A 20,734-nucleotide genomic window follows, 5' to 3' on the forward strand; every position below is an offset into this window, starting at 1 on the left:
AAGATGCCTTGCTGGACAGAGGCTGCCGTGCAGGAGGGCTGCACCTCCCCTGCAGGCTTGCTCTTTCAGTGCACTCACTCCCCAGTGTAATGGGGGCTTGCTGGGGCCAGACAAGTTTAAAGGGAGGACTTAGTGATTGGCTGGACAGCGTGGCAGAGGTGGCCTCTCCATCAGGCCCAAACCCACAGCAGCCGCAGAGATGTTCCTGTGCCTGTCATGGCCCATAGTGGCACAGCTCTGGGGCTGGTTGCTGCCATGGCATCCATCTCTTATCTCATTCCCAGTGCTGCTTAGAGAGGGTTCCTCCCTGTGGGAGGAGAAGGGAGGGAATCCACCTTGGCAGTTCCCTCTCATCCTGGTTCTGCCTCCAGCCTGGGTTGGAAAGCGCTGGGAAGTGGAAGGTGCCTGGGAGGGGCTGCAATGCCTGCTGAGCTGATGGCCACCACTGCCTCTCCCTCTCCCTCTGCCTAGTGTTGGTGGCATTGTGTTTTGCCTCCCTGCTGGAACTGTTTTGGGGCAGGCTTTTGACCACACTGAGTAGAGTTATTATGGGTACTCCCTGTGCTTGTGAAAATGGGGTTGTGCACTGAACAGCAAAGGCACAGGGGCCAGGGAAACTGAAACATTTCTGGGAAGCAGTGAAGCCCTGCAGGTGTGGATTTATTGGGAAGACAGCAAGAAGACTGCCACCTGTCCTTGCACCACCACACCATTGTAATGACACTGTTCCATTTTGCCAGGTTATGGCCTTTTACCTCTGGCAGGTGCTGTAAGTGGTTGTGTGGATCCATCCCATAAAGCAACAAGAAAAACAAACTTGTGTGATTTGTTTCAGAGTCCACAACCTCTCTGCCTCATGAACAAGAAAGAAGTTTGATATTTTGTTAGCCCTCCACTTGTATATGTGGGGATTGCTAATGCCAGTTTCACCAAACCATGCAAGTTACAGGACAGGGGGCTTGGATCTGTTCCCTGCAGGATTTTCTTTGCACTTTGCTTTGTGAGCTCCAGGATAGTTGTATATGAGGCGGGTGGTGAGCTCTGCAACAGCCATAGGGGGGTTCTGCAACAGGATTTCCTGTCCTCTCTGCAGGTTTTTTCAGGTTAGCAAGATGAGGAATGGGAGTTTCTTACCTGTATCGACTGGCTTCAGTTTGCCTGTTCACAAAGCAGAAGAGCTGAGTGACAATTGTTAGCAGTGATTACCATAATTGAATTTAGGAGGGGTCGTGCCCTTTGAAATGTATTCCTGAAAGCGCCTGTCACTGGGTGTTAGGAAGCCCTGGAACATGCTCTAATCCTTAGCGGTCAGTGAAGAAACACCAGTGGCTGCCCAGAAGATCTTACTGGCACCTGGAATTTTTTTCACTTATTTGAAAATAAAACTAACAGTGGAGTTCTTGTATAGGAAAAGAGTACAAAACCTGCTGAGTGGATTGGTAAATACAGTCTTCTCTGTTGGAGGCTGAGCAGTATCTGACAGTCCATGGAAATAAGCCTAGTAGATAGTTCAGTAGATAATGCTCATGGGAGGCTTTTTTAGTTTGTATTCACAAAGCAGTTATTTGCTTTGAGCTGTGCAGTATGGAGTTCTATAATGTGATATTCTGAAATTTCCCTAAGTAAGCAGATACCTTGATTGTTTCCAGAGCTTCCTGTAAAAGAATGTAGCTGGAGGAAACAGTTGTTTTAAATGTCCTTTCTGTCCAAATATGGAACAACAGGAATAACTATATTTCCTGTGAATTAACGGGAAGCCCCCTAGATTTGCATCACTTTGTGCAAACGATGTTCACATCACCAACAGGAAGGTCATATTCACAAAGCAGCCTTTAGGGTAGTCCCATGACCCTACCTCCAGGATAGACCCCTGGGGAATTTGGAAAAGAATGTGAAAAATGAGGTCCCAGCAACAAAACATTTCAGCGCCAGCAATCTAATATTCTTTTGATTAAGAATACACAGCTCTTCTTTAAACATATTTTAAGTGAAGTACTTCCAACTGATGCTAATTTACAAAATAAATATTTTCATGAATAGTTAATTTAAAATCTACTAAATTCTGAAAATTTGCTAATGTTCCTTTGAGTGACTAAAGTACACTGGAGATAGATAAGAATCTGTGGTCTGTCTGCAATTTTTGTATGAACATCCTGCATGATTATGGTAATTCTAAAAACAACAACAAAACAGCCCTCCCACCAGCCAAACAGAAAAAACGTGCCAAAAATATATGAACAGCCCCCTCCTGTCCCAATAGCCATAATGATTTTTTTTCCAATTGTTTTTTATAGAGTTTTTCTTAAAATTAATTATCTTCCAAAAATTGTACAAGGCTTTTCTCAGACTCAGAGAGTATTCTGAGCTGGAAGGGATCCACAAGGATTGTTGAGTCCAGCTCTTAAAGTAAATGGCCCCATACAGGGATTGAACCCACACTCTTGGTGCAACTACCACCATGCTCCAGTCAACTGAGCTAAACTTCTAAATAAAACCAGAGCTGAATTGTTGTAATTAGTTCAGATTTCATCATGCACAGCACTACTTCAGAAAGTGACTTGCCATTCTTTTCAGATATTACAAATATGTTAATTTGTAAACTTCTAAACTTAAAGTTCCCCTCAGACTAACAGGACTACTTAACTCATGCACTGACATGCAAGTAATCATGAAGTGCCACAGTTTTCCACTGACTGTGTAGGTTTGTTTTCACCTGGGCCAAAGCAATCCCCAGAAGATACATTTGAAGAATGACTCTGCATTTACAGAGAGAAATGAGTGGGAACCACTTCTGCTTCCTCCTGTTACACTCATGTGCATCAGCCTACAAGCCAAGAAGGTCTTCAGGAGAATGAGTATTGTAATCCTGAAGTTTAATGAGTGTTTGGAGATTTTTGGGTTGCATGTATTTCCCTTGCTTAAACACAGGCATCTGGTGCATGTGCAGGACATCTTGAATGGCACTGCTCTGCTGTCCTCTGATCTGCAGAAAATGGAAATGACACAACCAAGAACTTTAAATAGCTACTGCATGGCAGAAGCTTCCAGTCACTGCTGACGAGAGCTGAACTTAATTTGGTGACCTACAGCGTTAAAGCTTCAAAACCAATAAGTCTTCCCTTGGTTTGGGGAATTCCCTGAACAGTCATAATTGGAGTCTACCCATGATTTGCTGGGAAAAAAAAATTTAAAAAAGGAGATGAAGATAAGCTGCCAACATTGGTTTGTGAAAGGTCTTTCTTATTTGTTTTGTTTTTTAATAATGAGAGATATAAATCTGGAGAGGTGGAAAGACTGGAGCTTGCTGACATTAGAAAAAAGTTGTCTTTTTGTCTGCTATTTTTCTGTCTGTAGACATCTGAAATTGATGGGTTTACAAAAGACATGAGAATTGTGCTCAACTTCTGGTCTTTGCTTTAAGTCATCAAAATGAAGGAATAGCAGATGTTTCTTTTCCTAAACCATTCTAAGAGTTGAAGTTCAAATAATCAGTTCAGAAAAACTGGCTTTGTATCAACTCCTTTAAGGGTGTATAACTAAATTTTGCTAATTGCTAAGACAGTGCAGATTTTTTTGTTACCTTCTTTTTTCTAGCTAAGTGTAAATCAGGAGTTTTAGCTACATGATTTTTTTCAAAGTTGTTAATGGACTGTAAAATCAGTTAAAAAATATTAATTTTAACTAAATACTAATTCTAACTAATACTAATTTAACTAATTTTAGTAGTTTCCTCTAGTGGTACTTTGTACACAAAATAGCAGTTCTGCTAATTCAGTAGTTATATCTAAAGGTTTAAGACAAGAATAGTAATACAGCCAGGGAGCTATTTTGACATTCTGGAAAGAGAAGAAAATATGAGAGGAATGCAAGATAAGTGTCCTGCAGTTGGCATCAACTCATTGTTTCTGTATTTGGTGGGATGTGAAATGGGAAGATATTATTGATCCAGCTCTCATGTCAGCTACATGAGTTGCATGCATGTGCACTTAGGAAGAAGTGCCTGCTACAGAGGGATGAATCTCCCTTAGGCTTCCAAGTGACTGGGTTTATACAGAGGTGGAAAGGGTTGATTTTGTGGTAAGAGGAGATTCAGACTTAAAGTTGTCCCTGTCAAACAGCCATCCTGTTGGCTTAGCCTTTCTTGTGTTTCAGCGTGAAACTGCTATGGTAATTCAGCTCAAAATGGGGTTTAAAGTAAGGCAATATAGAGTGGGAAATCTTCACTGTTTAGTCGGAAAACATCATCAGTTCAAGCATCCCATCTAAACAGAAATTGTAATTTTCTAATGATTTAATCACGAGATGAAGTAATTATGATTATTTTTACCTTTTTGAAGCACTTTGGCTATGAAATAGGTAATTTGTGAATAATCAGAGGATTTTGACATCTGTTTTAGCCTCACCTATCCACAGGATTTTCTGTGATTTGAAAGACAGTATATTTTGTGCAGGACAAGTGACTATGTTCCCTGGAATGTGATTTTTAACATGAACAGACTTAAGTGACCAGGGAGAGTTTAACTAAATTTTTACCTTATAGCTGTGCTTTGCAGGCTTCAGTGTGAACTCTGTTGATACCTAGGCAATTGGCCTAAGCTGGTGGCTGCTCAGCAACTGAAATTCAGTAAGCAGAGCCTGAGGTGATGTTGTGGGAAAGGGAACTACATTTTGTCTTGAGAAATGCACTTCTCTAAGAGAGTGTAGCTTCCAAGAACTGACTCTGCCTTTGTATTTTTTTGGAGATGTCTGTGGCCTCCAGAAATGGTGCATTTCCAAATATGGCAGTCATCTCCCTCCTAGGCTGCTCATCTGGCTGTTTGCATCGTTCCTGTGCGAGTTCCAAGCAGTAGTCCTCAAATGCCAGGAAAGTAGCTGGACGTGGAAAAACAGGGCAGAACGCAACAAGTCTGTAGCTGTGATCTGACAGATGTCTTACAGCCTGCCTTGCAGAGTTTGTTCATCTGCTGCAGGGAATTTTAGCGGCTTTCTCCGCTCTGTCACTGACAGGGCTTAAGGCTTGTAAGGCTCAGTATGTGGGTCATGGAAGCCAGAGGTCCAGATTGGGACACCCATTCATTAGCGGGACTTGTTTTGGACTATATGTTAATGTGATGGAAAACAGATAGGTGTCCTTTAGGCAAACACTCAGGCTGCATGTGGCACCTCTGTGTGTGTTGTGTTGAAGGGATGTAGTCTTTTTATAGTTTAATACTGATTTACTAGGATGATTCACTGAGCTTATCAGTTGCAGACAGTCTGGGAGAATGAAATGGAATGGAAATGCTTGTCAAGAAATGAAACAATTTGCATCACTAAAATAAGCTTTTGCTTCTGGGCAGACTTATATTTTGTGGGTGGAGTAAGATAAAATGAATGTCCTGTAATGTTGCATGAGAGGCTGGCCTATGGTGCAAGGAAGCTATGGCTGTTTGAAAATTGTGAGTACCATGCAAAATAGGGGAGGTACCTGGTGCAGTGCACCTGGCCAATCTTTGGATTAGCCTGTAACTGGCTCCTAGACACAGGATAAAGAGACTGCCTTTTCATCTGTCACTCCCCCCACAGATTATGCTTCCTGCCCAGCACTGTTCCTTCTCTGTTTTGGCACTTGGAGGACAGCAGTGATTGTTCCAAGCTCCCTGCAGTTTCTGGGGAAGGCGTTGTCTCTCTCAGGATGTCTGGGAGATAGGACAGAGTTATTTCTTTCTATTTGTCTCAATATCTCTAGTCATATATAGTGGGAAATCATTAAGTGGATTATTCATGTCATGAGACTGATTTAAAACCAAAGTTTAGAAATGAACAATGATTTGCATAGTTTCAGTTTAATTGCCTTGTGATGATTCCTGTACGTGCTATAATCATCCTTCTCTCTTCCAGCATCTCATTACTTAAGTGCCCTTTTGACCTCCTTAAAGTGACCTCTGATCCACAAGCTTCTTCCAGTCTGGCCCTCCCCTTTTACCAGAGAAGCAGAAAGAAAAGCCTCATACTTCTTCCTAGTATAGGCAGAGTGTTATCACGTTGCTCAGATTCTAAATGCATTTTAGGAGTTGAGGATAATGCTGTCCAGCAGTGGCTGTCGTTGCTGGCCAACCTCCCACCCACCCACAGAGGTTGCATCAGTGGCAGAAGGAGATGATGTTGCTGTGGAATAAAGGCAGTGTTTTGTAGAGCAGGTGCCTGTTCTGGCATGGCAGGCTGCAGCCCTTGCCCCAGCAGGACCTTGTGCAGTTGTGCTCCCTGGTGCTCAGTACCTTCTTACCTTCCTTGCCTTTGGTTATTCTAATCTGAGGCATTAAAAACAGGAAAAATGGAATATAATGGACTCATTTTTGTGGGGACAAAAAGAGGCTCGAAAGCACAAGCCCATTCTTCTGGCTATGCTAAATTTGAGAACAAAACCATACTTAAATAACAACATGGGTTTTTTCTAAAACAGTGCATGTTAAATAATAGGCTGAAGGAAATATGCAGGGATTAACTTGAAAACAGATGTTTATAATGATTCAGTGACTTATGTTAAGTACATTCCCAGATGCAACTAAAACAGACTTCTGAGTTTAGGGGATGTGTTGATAAAACTGATAACATTCTACATTATTCTGGAGGAGGAAGTATGAGCTGCAAGCATGCCTCCTCCAGCTGAGATCTCATCAGGTCTGAAAAACTAAGAGAGGTCACACCAGGTCACTCCTTGTAATGGAAGACCCAATGTTTTTCTAGGCATAAGCATGTCCTGCAAGGAGTGAAGCTGATTATTCAGTGGGTGGCACGTTTCCTTTCTGATCCTTGCTGAGGTTCCACTGCAGAATGTCTAGGTGTTGTCTTCAGATCTAGTTCTCTTTCTGCATTATATGATAAAAACTCATTCTAATCATGTTAATTCTCACCTTTGTGTGAATTTATAATATAACATGGTATAATAATGTAAGTAAAAATTGTAAATTGTCAAAATCATAACTATTTTTGCTTTAAGTCAGTATGGAGAAAATTCTACTTCAAGAAACAAATTCAGTGGATGTACATATACAAAAAAAAGTGTCAACAAAAGCAATAAATTTTTTAGGAGATAGCACTGTAGTTTCATTGGACGGCCTTTTTTTTAAGTATTAAAGCCCCGTTTCTCTTTGATGCTTTACTTTAAAATAAAATGTATTTACCAAGTAAAAATGTTACTGTATTATTTAGCTTTCTGGGTCAATATTTATTGGTCTCATTTGGGACTTTCCAAATTCAAAACGGATTAGGTGCATTTTCTTTTCATTTCCCAGCAGTACTGAGATCCCAGTAGCCTGCAGAGCCTGCAGGTGTAGAGGGACAGGTGCCCAGCATCTGTGCTGAAACTGTCTCAGGGGAGGTGCTGTCCCTGACTGCTTCTGAATAATGGCCTGAAGGGGCTGCTGAAGGATCTCCTGTGCGTTGGTGGAATATTCACTGATACAGATGTTCTGCTTCCTTTGCTCTAGTTTGTTTCTGAGGGGCATGACAACAGTAAAAGCAATTGACTGCTGAGTTGCTTCATGACTGTGAGGAGGAAAAGTAGAGATTGGCCTGATGCACTTTAGAGCATCTTTGGTAACACAAAGTGACTGTAAGATTTTACCTGTGCACCAGTTAATCTGACTTCTCTCATGTTACTGTATGGGCTTAAGCAAACTTTCCCTGCCCTGACCAGCCTTGCAGTCACTGGGATGCTGCTGACATCCCTGGCTCATTGCAGTGTGTTCTGCCTGTCACCCACTTCAGACATTTAATTCTCAATTTCTTTTATTTTCAGGGATGTTCCGGTTGTGGAAAATGTGATTGCAGTGGAGTTAAAGGACAAAAGGTAAGTCAGCTCTGTCCATTTCATTTTCTTGCCTATTTCAACCACAGGGTATAAAATCCACTGGGAGCCAGGTGAGCCACTGGGTTCAGTGAAGGCTTGCAGTGCCAGGGGCCATGGCCAAGGCCAGGCAGTGCCATCAGCAGGGTTTCTGAGCAGCAGCCTCCTCTGTGGCCGTGGCTGCAGAGGGCAGGAGGGCCAGGGCTGGGGACAGGTGAATGCCTTCACTCTGGAGTGAAGCTCCCAGCCTAATGTGGCCGTGTCCTCTGTCCTCCCCCATCGAGTGGGATGCTGACCCTTCACTCCCACCTTTCCCTCACCTCATCTCCAGCGTCCTCAGTGGGCAGCAGGCTTGACATCCTGACCAGTTCTGGAAGTGAGGCAAGCAGTTCAGTTCAGGAATGCTCCTCTCAGCATGCCGTGCAGATTGCTCTCCAGAATGGCTGTGATGCATCATAATCAATGTTCCTTGACCAGGGTTAGCCCTGGGAGGCAAGGACTTGCACTAGGAAGAGGGAGGTTAATGATCAACTTAGATACAGAAAAGCGTTGCAGGTCAAGAAAAAAAATGTAAAACTTTTGACAGAACCTTGCAATGAGTTTTAAAGTTCCCATTCAGTTATCTAAACTTCTTGTATATGAAAAAAAGGCACTTTAAAGTCTTCTTTTAAAGCAGTTACAGTGAAGAAAAATTACAGAGCACTTAAGCACTCTGTGAATTCCCCCTGTAAACTACCTGCTTTTGTAAATATTATAGACATTCAACCATCTCCTTATCTCTTCCAATTTTGCTTGTAGAGATTTTAATCTATGATGTGTTCTCCTGTGCATGCAAATGTGCTGTACAGCTACCTTTCTAAATGAATGTAAACCACAGTTTTCTCATCCTGTGGTTGCTTTGGGTATGTGTTATGTGTTTTGAGGTAAGTTGTTTAGGTCACCCAAAGGAATACTTAGAAGAGATGGGGCGGTTGTTTGCTTTTTGTTTTGGGGATTGTTTTGTTCTTTGAAATAAATAGACAGCTGGTGTTCTGTGTTGTCTGAAAGGCAATAGCTGCATATTTACGGATGATGGATTTAAGAATGTCTGTTGGTGGCTTTTCTTTGGTGTTTTCCACAACTAGGAATGTAAATTACTTAATTGGAGGCCCAAGCCAGATAATTTTCTTTGTAACAGAGCATAGATGAATTTGTGATACAGATAAAAAGTGTCAAGGTCTGGAGCATCATTCAGATGGAGTCTCCTTTTTAAAATGACCCATTAATGTCTGTTTAATAAAAGTCAACTATATATTGAAAACAAATACAGCAAAGATTTGGTAAAGGTTCAGAACTCTGAATTTATTCCTTGATAGCTTGATCTTATTGTTCAGTAACAAGTACAAATGAGTCATGGTAGAATGAAGGAGACATGTTATAACCCTTGTGTTGAAAGACATCAGTTTTCAGTTCATAAGGTATGCCAGCATCTTGTAACAAGATAATTTTTAAAAAATGATAGCTTGAGGAAATAAATAGTATTAAGCCTTATGCTTAATTTATTTCCAGCTGTGTTCCTGTCTGTTTGCTAGAGCTTTTGCTGGCATTTTTCATTTGCATAGTCCAGAGAACATCTCAAATGTTCTGTTTAAAAGAAATAGATGCTTGTCTGATATGCTAGAATCCAAAACTACTTCACATTAATGTAGGCTGTTTAAAAATGTTGATGAGAGAAAAATATCAGTCCGTAGTAACAGAAGGCATATTAAGTTCCAGTGTGGCAGTGTGCTCTCCATACTTCCTAATGGGTTCCATCACAAATTTCTCTGACTTTAAGCAGGTATATAATGAAGTATTCACATAATTTTAGACTGTGTAGGAAATGTAGTTATTGACATTAGAGACATCTGAACAAGTGAATGTCTAGTTATACCTAGAAAACAACACTCAAGACAGGCATTTGAAGGTATTTTGGAATGCATTTAACATGCTTAAATCTGGTTCAGATCAATGCTTGCTCATTATCTTAACTCTGTTTAGAAGATATTTAAGATTTTGAACAGAAAACTGAGTTTTATTTTTAAGAAATCTGCCCCCTGCCCTTCAGCCCTGCTTAGTTTTTATCCCAATTCATTACATTTGGTGTCTGTCTAGAGTAAGGAATAGCCTGCCACTTGGTCCCAGGCCTGGAGACAGAACCTGGTGAGGGAGAGTAAGGGGATCATCCTTTCTGCTTGCCTCTGTAATATTTCTGCAAATGGCATTTCCAACAAATGCATTTGGATTTGGTCCCTGCTAAACGTGGTTCCCATTAACACACACATCAGTAATGGTACCTGTTCCTTCAAAAATCTATGTGAATGTTTCTTAATCAGAGGACAGATTAGAAAGACTGATTTTAGCCAAGATCTGGGCTCGGAGAAGGCTGCCATGCCCACCTCCTGTGGTACCCCAGGAGACCACATAAAAGAACATCTGCTCTCCACTTCTCATGTGGGAGCACATATCCACTCTACCCTCCACCATCCACAGCCAACATTCTGCCTGCCCTGGAAACCCTTTTGATCTGGCTTCCATGTCATGCAGAAGTGCACGAATGCTGCAGGGCCTTTTCCAATCCTCCCACACCACTTCACTGCCATGGGAGCCCCGGGAGCTGCGGAAGTGGGTGCTGGGTTTACTCTTTAATGCCTTAATTATTAACATCTGGAGAGATATTTCCTACTCTAGTGTGGGAAGAAGTTCCAGACCCAGGAGTTCCAGACTGGGGTTCAATTGAAATTCATTTGGCCAAATAATCATATTCATGATCTCATCAGAAAAAGTGCTGAAAATGGTATTTGACTTAAAAGCTGGGAAATTACTTGGAAATAGTACCCAAGAGCATTTCAGACATGGAAGAGTAAATCACATTGCCATATTTTTCTCTCTCCTTTGAGAATAATTTCATCAATATGATGGCCATATTTAGAGTACATTTAAAATATTCTCTCATCAGACTGTTTCCATGAAAATTGCATTTCTATGCCAAACTCCTTTAACATGACTCATATGTTATCAAGGGCATATAATTGACAAATTCTAAGGGTTTTCATCCCTTTCAGAAAATTCAGAAAGTGAATGTAATTGCGACAGATGGCCCTTATCCTATAAAGCCTTTATTATTACGCTGAACATCAAGCTGTTGTTTTAAGCTATATAATGTCAAATATCACATATTTTCCAAACAAAAGGTACAGAAATTTTAGAAAAACATAATATTGCTAAAATAATAAATAATACCATACTGTTTTCCATTAGAGAGATTAACCTAAAACATCTTCGTTTATTACCTCATACTTTTTTTTGGTCTTCTGCATAATAACTTGACTGTTCTCTTAAACCTCACTGAAGTGTGAGATCTGTTTAAACTGATTAGAGTGTTGAATGCTTGCCTGCATTTTATTGAGCTACTCAGAAGAAGACTGAAGCTATGTTTACTCTTTTATGCCTACCTAGATTTTGAGAACAATTTCAAGCAGCTGTCTAGATAAGAAGTGATAGCTGTTAGTGTGTGCAGAAAATCATGTTAAGCATTTAATTACCATTCAGAACAAAGACTGCTCAGAGATGAGTAAAATTCTCCATGCACTGACTTCTTCTAAAAATGTTCCATCTCTCATTCATGACCATTTGCACTACTTTTACTCTGTATCAGAAACAAGTGTAAATGAAGCCAACACTGGAACGTTGCTGTAAATAATACAGAATGATTAATCTTCTTAGACTTATCAAGTTAGAATGCACTGAAGTGGAAATCCTCATTCTTTAGTATAAATATTTTATGATGATTTCACTGTCTCAGCATTACCCACTGAGAGTTGAAGTCAACAAGAGTATCAAACATGCTTTTGTCATTGAGCATGAAGTATTGCAATTTAAAAAAAAAACTTTGCTAGACAGAAGATAAGAATAGAATTAACTCTTAATGTACTGCTGGTTTTGACATTTTTATTATTTGAAAGGAGGAAAACTTGAGCAAATAACATAATTTTGGCTTATATTTGTTTCCCTTATTCTGAGGCTGTATCTGTATTATTATGCCTGCATAAATTTGAATTCTCTGTTTGCCTTGATGGGTGCATCACCCATGTGTGCATTGACCATGCTGCAGAAGTACACAGACTGGCTTTGCTTGAGGAATTTTGGATCTGGAAGCCAGGTAGCTCTGACTTAGACTGAGAGTCACTGGGACATCTCTGGAGTTCCCCATCAACAGGAGCAGGGACCAGTGTTTTCTCTCCTGCACACTTCTACAGCCTTAAAAATCACAGATGGTTTTGCTGTATGCAGGGTATTGTGCTTCTGCCTGTGCTCTGGATAATGAAGAGTTGACTGTTGCAGTGAATTTTTTTTTTTAAGGTTTACCAGACTGGGAGGACCTTTGAGGGTTTTCTGTCATTTTACATATCAAAAGATAGAACAGAAGTATTTCTAATATTGATGATTTAACACAATATAAACCCCTTTGTTGGAGACAAGCCCTGGCAGTCAGAGGAGGATCACTATTAAGTACTTTGAGTTTCCTTGAAAATATATCAGAGGTAACAAGTCAGTTCCTTTAGTGGAGCAAATCAGTAATCATTATGCCTATATTTTCATAGTCAACCTTTATTATATCTTTTAGAGTCAAGAATGTTAATTTTTTAAATCACTTTTCATTGACAGTGCTTGGTTTTAGTAAGCACTGCTCAGTGTTCCTATTTAAATCCCCCGAGAACAAGAGGACACAGTCTCAAGCTGCACCAAGAGAAATATAGGTCGGATATTAGGAGAAAGTTTTTTAGTGAAAGAGTGATAGAGTACTGGAATGGTCTGTCCAGGGAGGTGGTGGAGTCACCATCCCTGGATGTGTTTAAAAAAAGATTGGATGTATTTAAAAAAAGGTTGGATGTGGCACTCGGTGCCATGGTTTAGTTGAGGTGTTCGGGCATGGGTTGGACTTGATGATCTTGAAGATCTCTTCCAACCTAGTGATTCTGTGATTCTGTGAAGTGGCTGCTGTAGGAACTTGGAGTCCAGCACCAGTTTATGCCTGAGTTGGAAAGACCTTGAACAGGGGACGTTAAGGAAACCTCAGCCAAACAATGTACTCTGGAGATGGCCATAAAGTTGGAAAGAGGAGTGATAGGCAATGTGGGAGTCAAAACGTGTCTGCAGTCTGGAAAGGGCTAATAGATAACATGAAATCATTTAATTATGCCTGAAAGGGCAGACTCAGAAAACAGTAATAAAATAAACAGAGATACTGATCAGCTGCAGATCTGATGTTCTACAGGGAAACTTGTGATTTATATTTATGAAATTTGGGATATTGTCACAATGGTTTTTGTCAGTTGTGCTTTGACAGCAGTATATTTTTATTGATTTATCCTTTACTCTGAGAAAAATAATCTTTTGAATTCAAATCAGGGGAAAAGAACATAATTTTTCGTGAAGAGGTCTGCTATTCTTGAAAAGAACAAAATATCAAACAAGTTTGAATAATATTGACTGTGATATGCTAAATGTTGATAAGTTGTCTACTCTTTCACAGCTGTCAGACCAAACTGCTAAGTGGCCTCTAAACCCATCAGCTTTTCTTAGTTTTAAATAGTTATAGGAACCATTTGTCCCAATTGTCTCTAGCAACGTTTTCTATGTTAAGATACATTTTTGCACTCAGTACAGTGGGTATCTGTTGTGATTAATACAAACCAGTGGATTACACTGATCAATTTATCTCTATGGAGAGAGGGCTATAAAAGCAGTAGTATTATGTGCTGGGACATGCTCATATTTAGTTTTCAGAGCTGTCTTCTGAAGGTATTCACAAAGTAATATTTCATTTGGCACAATATGACCTTCTAAGCAGCTGTTGCTAGATGCACTGTCTTTGATTTTAAGGGTATTGGCACAATGAGCTCAAGCTCTCTTCTTCATGGAATAAAACAAGCTCACAGAGCTTGATTTTATATTTGCACAACAACTGTTAGTGTATGCTTTCACTATGGTTTCTTGAAGGATTGCAGGGCCTTAGCTTGATCCGAAGTATGTGAGCCTCCAATGAGTCACGTTTCCCCAGTGTGAGATGTGAGATATAAGATATGAAAAGATATGTAAGGTCTCTGCTGCTCTGAAATCTTCATGCTCAAGAAGTGGAGCTGTCCAGTGCCTGTGCAATACCTGTGCATAGCTTGACATCTTCCCAAATTTAAAATTATGTCTATACAGAGTCAATATCTGCGGACTAGATACATATTACAAAACCTTTGTCCTGTGCAGTGTGTCAGTATCTGGTCTAATTGCCCACTAAAACTCTGATGCTGCAGGGGTTTGTTGGTGTAACTGAGGAGTCTGGGACAGCAAACCCTGGGGTACAGCAGGAGCTACATTTTGTAGTTAATCCTTTAAGTTTCTTTAAATAATCCTGCTCTTCCAATTTATATTGTATTTGCTGGGATCTCAGACCAAGACAGACATTAAAGTAGACAGTTCTGTGATATGTCAGTTCCCACACTAGAATTTAATCCTCAATGCACTTAATAATAATCAGTTTCTGTGTACGTTTTCTCTGTAGCAATATCCACAAGTGACCTGGGTGTATATAGTTATCACTAGGGAACCGTAGTAATGTGGGATATAATGTCTTCTTAAATCACTTTCTGGTCTTGCTAGCCAAGGGCAAAAAGTAGTTTGGGGAATTGGTGGTTTTTTATTTTATTTTTTTAAATCTCATACCTCATGGTAGTTGTGTGCTTCCTTTCTGTCAGCTACTTCTTACTTCAGATTTTAGACTTATGCTTTCAGAGAAAGGTCATAACTAAGATTAGTCACTGAAAACATCTGGCCATATGATGTTGGCCTTCAGAAAAGCAGATCTGGATTTTCTCAAAGTTTGGATTTCATTAAGGAAGGGTAAAAAGCCAAATTTTATACAAAGTTCTCAAAACCACTTGCAGCAGAAGCAATAGCAAAGCTTGTAACAGTATATGCCTGGAAGGAGACAGAACAGTGAGAAGCAGCATGAAAGTGGAATTTTCAAAGAGGAAACCTGAAGTAGCTGCTAAAGGAGTGATAGTGGAGCACTTTATCACACAGGGAAGTTTCTAACCTGCTGGAGAACATATTTAGTTTAGCCACAAAAGAAGTTTAATATCACAGTAGGAGCAAAAACAGTTGGGAAACCATATTTAAGAGATGTTGAAGAGGATTTACATTTCTTTTCAAGTAACTACAACACCTGAGAAAGGGCTACAGAGTAGTTAATTGAAGTATTGATAACATAGCAAAGAGAGTTCAATTAAATGTTGAAAATAATGACCAGCTTTCAGTAATGAAGTGTTCTCTTATGTAATGTTTAACAGCAAGAGAAATGCGAAATCAAGGTAAAGCCAAGGGAAAAGAAACTTTGACTCCTGTCTGGAAAATCATGTTTATATCTCTTAGAATATTTGAGTGATTATAATGGCAAAACGTACTCATAAATTTTGTAGCTCTTAAAGAAAGCATGTGACAGCTTCCACCGAAGTTCATCTGGAACATTTTTATATGTATTGATATGCCAACAAAAATAATTCTCACCAAGGCTTGTGTCAAAGTTCAGTGTGCACAGTGTACTGAGCTCAGTGAGTGAGCACAGTCACCAGCATCAAATGGGGTGTTTTCTCACTCTTTTCTCACTGACTGTAAACACATGCAACAAAAGCATTTCATGGCTAGTTAGCAGAATACTTAAAGCCTTGAGGGGGTTTAGTAACAAATTTTGTTAGGTTTGCTCGAGTGGCAAGCAAAGTCTGAAAGACAGTGTGGAACTGCAAAATAAATGGCTTCAAGTGGTAGTGATGGAGGGAATGGACTGTTGGTATAGAGGAGCAGTCTAAAATGTCCTCTGGCTCCAATGTCAGTAGTTAGATGAAATAAAGAGAGGAATACCAAAGGCTTGTACAGCAAGCAATGAACAGAGAAACCAGTGCTGCCTCCATCTGTATGGCAGTACCTTTAATGGGATCGTGAGTTAAGGATGTGATCACAGCACCTCAACTCAAACTTAGTCTCTGTCTGAAAGTGCGGAAACAGAAGCTGGAAATCCAGCAAGGACACGTCCAGCCCCGTGAAATTCCTATAAAAGGATCTCTGTAGGAAATTCTAGTATTAAATGCAGTGAAATAAGCGGTGTCAAGGCAGGAGAAGTGAGTGACCCCGTTTCCCCCATCAGAAAAGGGGGAATCTAGTGTTTGTGAAACTCTCCGGAGGATAAGCTTTAATAGCAAGGCTGCCTTTGCCGCAGTCTGTGGCTGGGCTCCGTTCGGGAGGAGCAGGAAGGAGAAGGGCTGGAGGGCAGGGCTGTGCCCGGGCTGGCGGTGTCCCAGCAGCCGCCTGTGTCACTTCCCCGCGGGCTCCTCTGGGTGGCAGTCAGACATTACGGATGTCCTTTATTCTGACCGGCCTCTTCACGTGTCCCTGCCCCTTTTTTGGGCAGAAAAAACTTAAAGCCACCTGCTGAGCAATACACCAACTTCTGGCTGGCACTTACTGACAAAGATACTGACATGATCTACAATGTCAAAATAAGAAAGATACTTGTTTTCATTATTGTTAATAATTATTGCATCTTTATTAACTTTATTGCCTTAGGCTGAACAGCCCTGGAGGTATTACAAAGATATATATTGTCGTGTCTGTTTTACAGTGGATCTGGTTGAATCAAGAGACAATTAAGTGAAGAAGCACTGATTGACACTTCTGAGACACTCATTGTGTCACAATGTTGTCTGCCCTGTCATATTTACGTGATTAAAAGTCAGAAGCCAGAGTATTTCCTCTATTTTGTGGAAAGATATTTTACTCCTGTGGAACTTTCAAAAAGTTTTAATCTTTAGAAATGCCATTTCCAACCTGACTCAAAAAAGCAGCTAGACTAGCACTGTCTCAAATAGTGCTGTCTGTCGCATGCCCTCAAGATATGAGTAGCTCATTATGAGAACTTTATTGCAGTCTGTACTGTCTAGGACCAGCTGCCCATGTTTTTACTATTTATGGAAGAGGTTATTTTCTGTAAATATGTCCATGACGAACCTTTGGCAAGAGAATAAAACTTGCATGTAATGTCACATTTCATTCCCAGTCTAGGATCTGAACAAAAATAAATTAAAAACCCAGAGAAGTTTAAGACCCTTTTTTCCCCCCTGCTGTTTCATCTTTAAATGTGAGCCTTTAAACAATGCCAAATGCAAACAAATGCTAAATAATTTTCATTAATGAAGTAGGAAGGGTGTGGAACATTTTTACCCCTTATATTCTTGGACCTTCAACACTGGAAGTGATTTAATACAATGTGTAATAAAACAAAGGAAGAGTTACTCAGACCTAATGTATTCAACAGATGATTAGAAGGGGTGGGAAATATAGCACCCTTTTGATTCAACCTGTATGCAGGTGATAGAACTTCCTTTTTCTTTTTACAGTGCAAACACATTTGTCCTTCAAACATCCTCTTCCCTTATGATCCTTTGAGGCTCTTCTGTTCCCCTGAGTGACTCTAGCTGATGAGAAGAGGTTCCTTGACCGATGTGTGATAAAAGATTTAAAAACTAAAATAAAGTTGGAGAACCTCATGTGTACCTTTGCAAAAAGGTTTGTGTGACTTCCTTCTGAAACATCATAAGCTGTATTGTTGTGTTGGGCTTTTTTTTCCCTTTTTTTTTAAATCAAGAAAAGTTTAAACAAAAAAACAACCACATACTTTGATGTTGAACTGCCAAACTCTGCAGGCAGACTTCCACAGCTGGAGATAAAGTTTAGTTGCTGTCAGTCGTCTTCTTCTCTCTCATTTTCTATTTCTGTACTTCATATACCATGCTCTCAATCATGCTATGGATGAATATGTACCCCCTCAGCATCCCAGCTACTTTGGATCTGTAACATTTATCTGTGCTGGAATGCAGTATTGCACAACAAACCAAAGACGTGCAAATATAAGGAGTATTGAGAGCTTGAGGTAAGAGTGTACATGGCTCAAGAAGTCCTAATATGTGAACTTTGGGCAGCTGCACTGAAAAAACTGACTACTACATTTGGAAAATGAGGAATATAACTATGGGTCAGGGAAGAAGAGGAATTGCATGAGGAAGACTTCTAAATTATTTAGGGAGCAGCTCTTACTTACAGTTGGTTTAACTGAAATTGTATGATATTGATACAATTGATGAGGAAACCAATTGCTTGGCACTGGTTAAATGATAGCCATGATTGGCTTTTGAATGTTAATTTTACTTCACTCCCTTTACTTCCTATTCAGCTTCTGAATTTCTTGGAGACACGCTGTTATATCCATGCACTTGAGCACCAGCTAAGCACATAGATACTGATATGTAGGGGAAAGGATAATCAAAGATTGTTATTTCTATTTTTATACTCCTGGGAAACACTTAGCAGCTTCCCGAGGAATGTTCTGTACAGCCATGAGGTGTCACAGAAATATGCTTTTGGTCTAAGCATTCTTTAGGAGGCAGAGGCCCAGGCTCAGTCCCTTAACCTTAAACCTGAAAAGCCCTCTAATGACATGTTTATATCAATGGAGTCACTGTTGGAGGTTTGGGCTCATCTTGGATCAAGCTGCAGAGGTTCCCCAGTGTTGTGAATTTATGACCCTTGAGAAAGGATACTTTCATAGTAAAAGGAGTAATCCTGCCAGGGAGTAAAAACACACAGTGAAATTTGGTGATCAGGGTGCCTGCCCCATGGTATATGAACCTGTATGGGTTCCTGTGAATTAAGGGTACAGCACTGGCTTTTGCTCCATAAATAGCTGCTTGCCAGTGTCCTCCCCTCAGAATGCAGCCTGAGAGCCCGTTTGGCTGTGGCACTGGAGGAGTCCCACAGGAGCAAGTCACTGGGGAGGAGCAGAGGGAGAAGGAGATGCAGAGTGAACACCATGGCAAAGAGATCATGGGGAAGAGAGTGCTGTTCCCCAGCAGCTCTTGGGGTGGCCCTTTGTTGTCACACATGTCAATACAGTGTAGAGCAGCCCTGGTAGTGCTGGAGGTTGCTCAGGGCCTCAGCCAGCCTGGCAATGTGAAACTGTCATGGCTGCTCCTTCTGCTGGCCATGCCAAAAATGCTGCACTCGTGTTTTCGTGGGACTGAGTTCTTTCAGATACTTCCTGGCAATGAAGAATCCAGATTTTGCTGACTCTCCCCCCCTCTGTCTGCCTTAGCCCCTCTTCCACTCCACTTACTGTCAGGAACTCGGCTCCAAAACTTCTGGGTGAGCCAAGATCTTTACAGAGCTCCTACACAGATTCTTTGCATGTCTGCAGAGTTATGTTTGTGTAATTAATTGCTTGTTACTTGTGTGGCTCCAGAACTGTATAGCTGTGGTGCAGATAGATTCTGCTGAAGAATGTGCAGTGGGAATTTTGTAATGTCAAACATGCTCAGTGCATTTGAGGACACATCTCCTGTAAGCATATAGCAGTAATTCTGCTTGACTGATATCCACCTCACACTTTCAATAAAATACTGAAAATGCTAAGTGCAGCTGAGGACAAACAGATGACATTTATTGTACATGTTTATTTTATTCCTGACATATATTCCGGGCCAGTGCTCCCTCTGGTGGTTAAAAATACCATTTTAATAAAGAATTGGCTATTCTCTGTGCCTTCTCTAATGTAACACTGAGTAACACTGAGCCAATTACAATTCTCTAACACATGTTTGAAAGAGTGTTGAGAGAAACACTGTAACTTGAGAGCCACGCTCAGGTTGCACAATGCTGTTTCCCACTGTGGGCTGTAATTACTGTAATTACTGGTCCAACACCTTGGAGCCAATTCACTGAGTGCTTGTAGATACATCAGCTGAAGGAACAAACACAGAGCCTGCACTCACCTCTCACGGGGCTGGGGATGGGCTGGGTAGAAACCATGCAGTCCATTGCTGTGGATTTCATGAGGTCGCACTGGAGCATCAAGGTGTGATGACTGTTTTGAATGGCAGCTTTTCCTGTTAACAATCAGGCTTTTTTTTTTTTTTTTAAAGTCTGTTTGGAAATTGCATTGCCAGTTTACATCTTGAAACAGTTGCATTTATTTGCCAAGTATGCCCCTGGTAGAATTTCAGTTCACTGAATGTTAACTTTTGGGAACAGGATAGCACGTGTGTTTGTGGGAAGAATTCTGAGTTTATAACACGTTGGAGTCAGCAGTGACAGTGGTCTGAAGGCAGCCCTCTGGCAAGGCCAAGGATTTGTTGGCTCCCAGCTCAGTTTCCCTTGCAGCGAAGGCACAGCTGAGGAGCTGTGGTGGAGGAGCTCCAGCAAACCCCACTGTGCTGGTGTGAGAAACTGCTCTAGCTCCATTCCACCTTGTGTCCTTGTGTCTTGCTGTGTGCTCCTCACATGGGCTTTGGCAGCTGCCTGGCCACCTGGCTCAGCTCACAGAGGCCAGACCAAGTTCACTCACTAGAGAAAAGGGAGTAAATTTAGTGAACTGAGCTGTCTGAGGGAATCATACTAGCTGGTGTAAAGAAGGGTGAGGTGGCACCATCCCTTTAAAAGAAGAGCCACCTTTGCTGGGTAGATCAGTTTAGCTGCCCTGTGACATCTTTCCCTTAGACTGAGCTGTATGCATTTTCAGCTGAGGGACAGACACGTGTCTGTCCTGCTGTTTCAGCTGCTGGGGGATCTCTGGCAGAGGCAAACGTTAAGAATTGAAGCATCTTTCAAATGGCTTTGGGAAGATCTACACATTATTATTCACCATGTTCCTGAGTCTCAGGAGAGCCTGAGAACATCATATTTGTACAGACACAGACAGCCTGTGAGCCCACACTCTGGGAAGCAGCTGATTTATATCCATGTTACCAGTCTCTCAAGCCTAAAACCTCCCAGTCCAGTAGTCCCTAG

The 20,734-nt window shown here is 40.9% G+C and overlaps 1 protein-coding gene across 1 annotated transcript in view; it reads left to right on the forward strand.

Moving 5' to 3' along the window:
• The window catches only part of COL4A1 (collagen type IV alpha 1 chain), a 120,704-nt gene that overhangs the window by 40,759 nt on the left and 59,211 nt on the right, over positions 1-20,734 (forward strand). The window contains exon 2 of the mRNA XM_058823186.1: positions 7,781-7,831. Within this exon, the coding sequence (XP_058679169.1) occupies positions 7,781-7,831 (51 nt within the window). The remainder of the gene's footprint in view (positions 1-7,780; positions 7,832-20,734) is intronic.

The sequence above is a fragment of the Ammospiza caudacuta genome, chromosome 2 (assembly GCF_027887145.1).
Source record: "Ammospiza caudacuta isolate bAmmCau1 chromosome 2, bAmmCau1.pri, whole genome shotgun sequence".
Taxonomy (NCBI): domain Eukaryota; kingdom Metazoa; phylum Chordata; class Aves; order Passeriformes; family Passerellidae; genus Ammospiza; species Ammospiza caudacuta.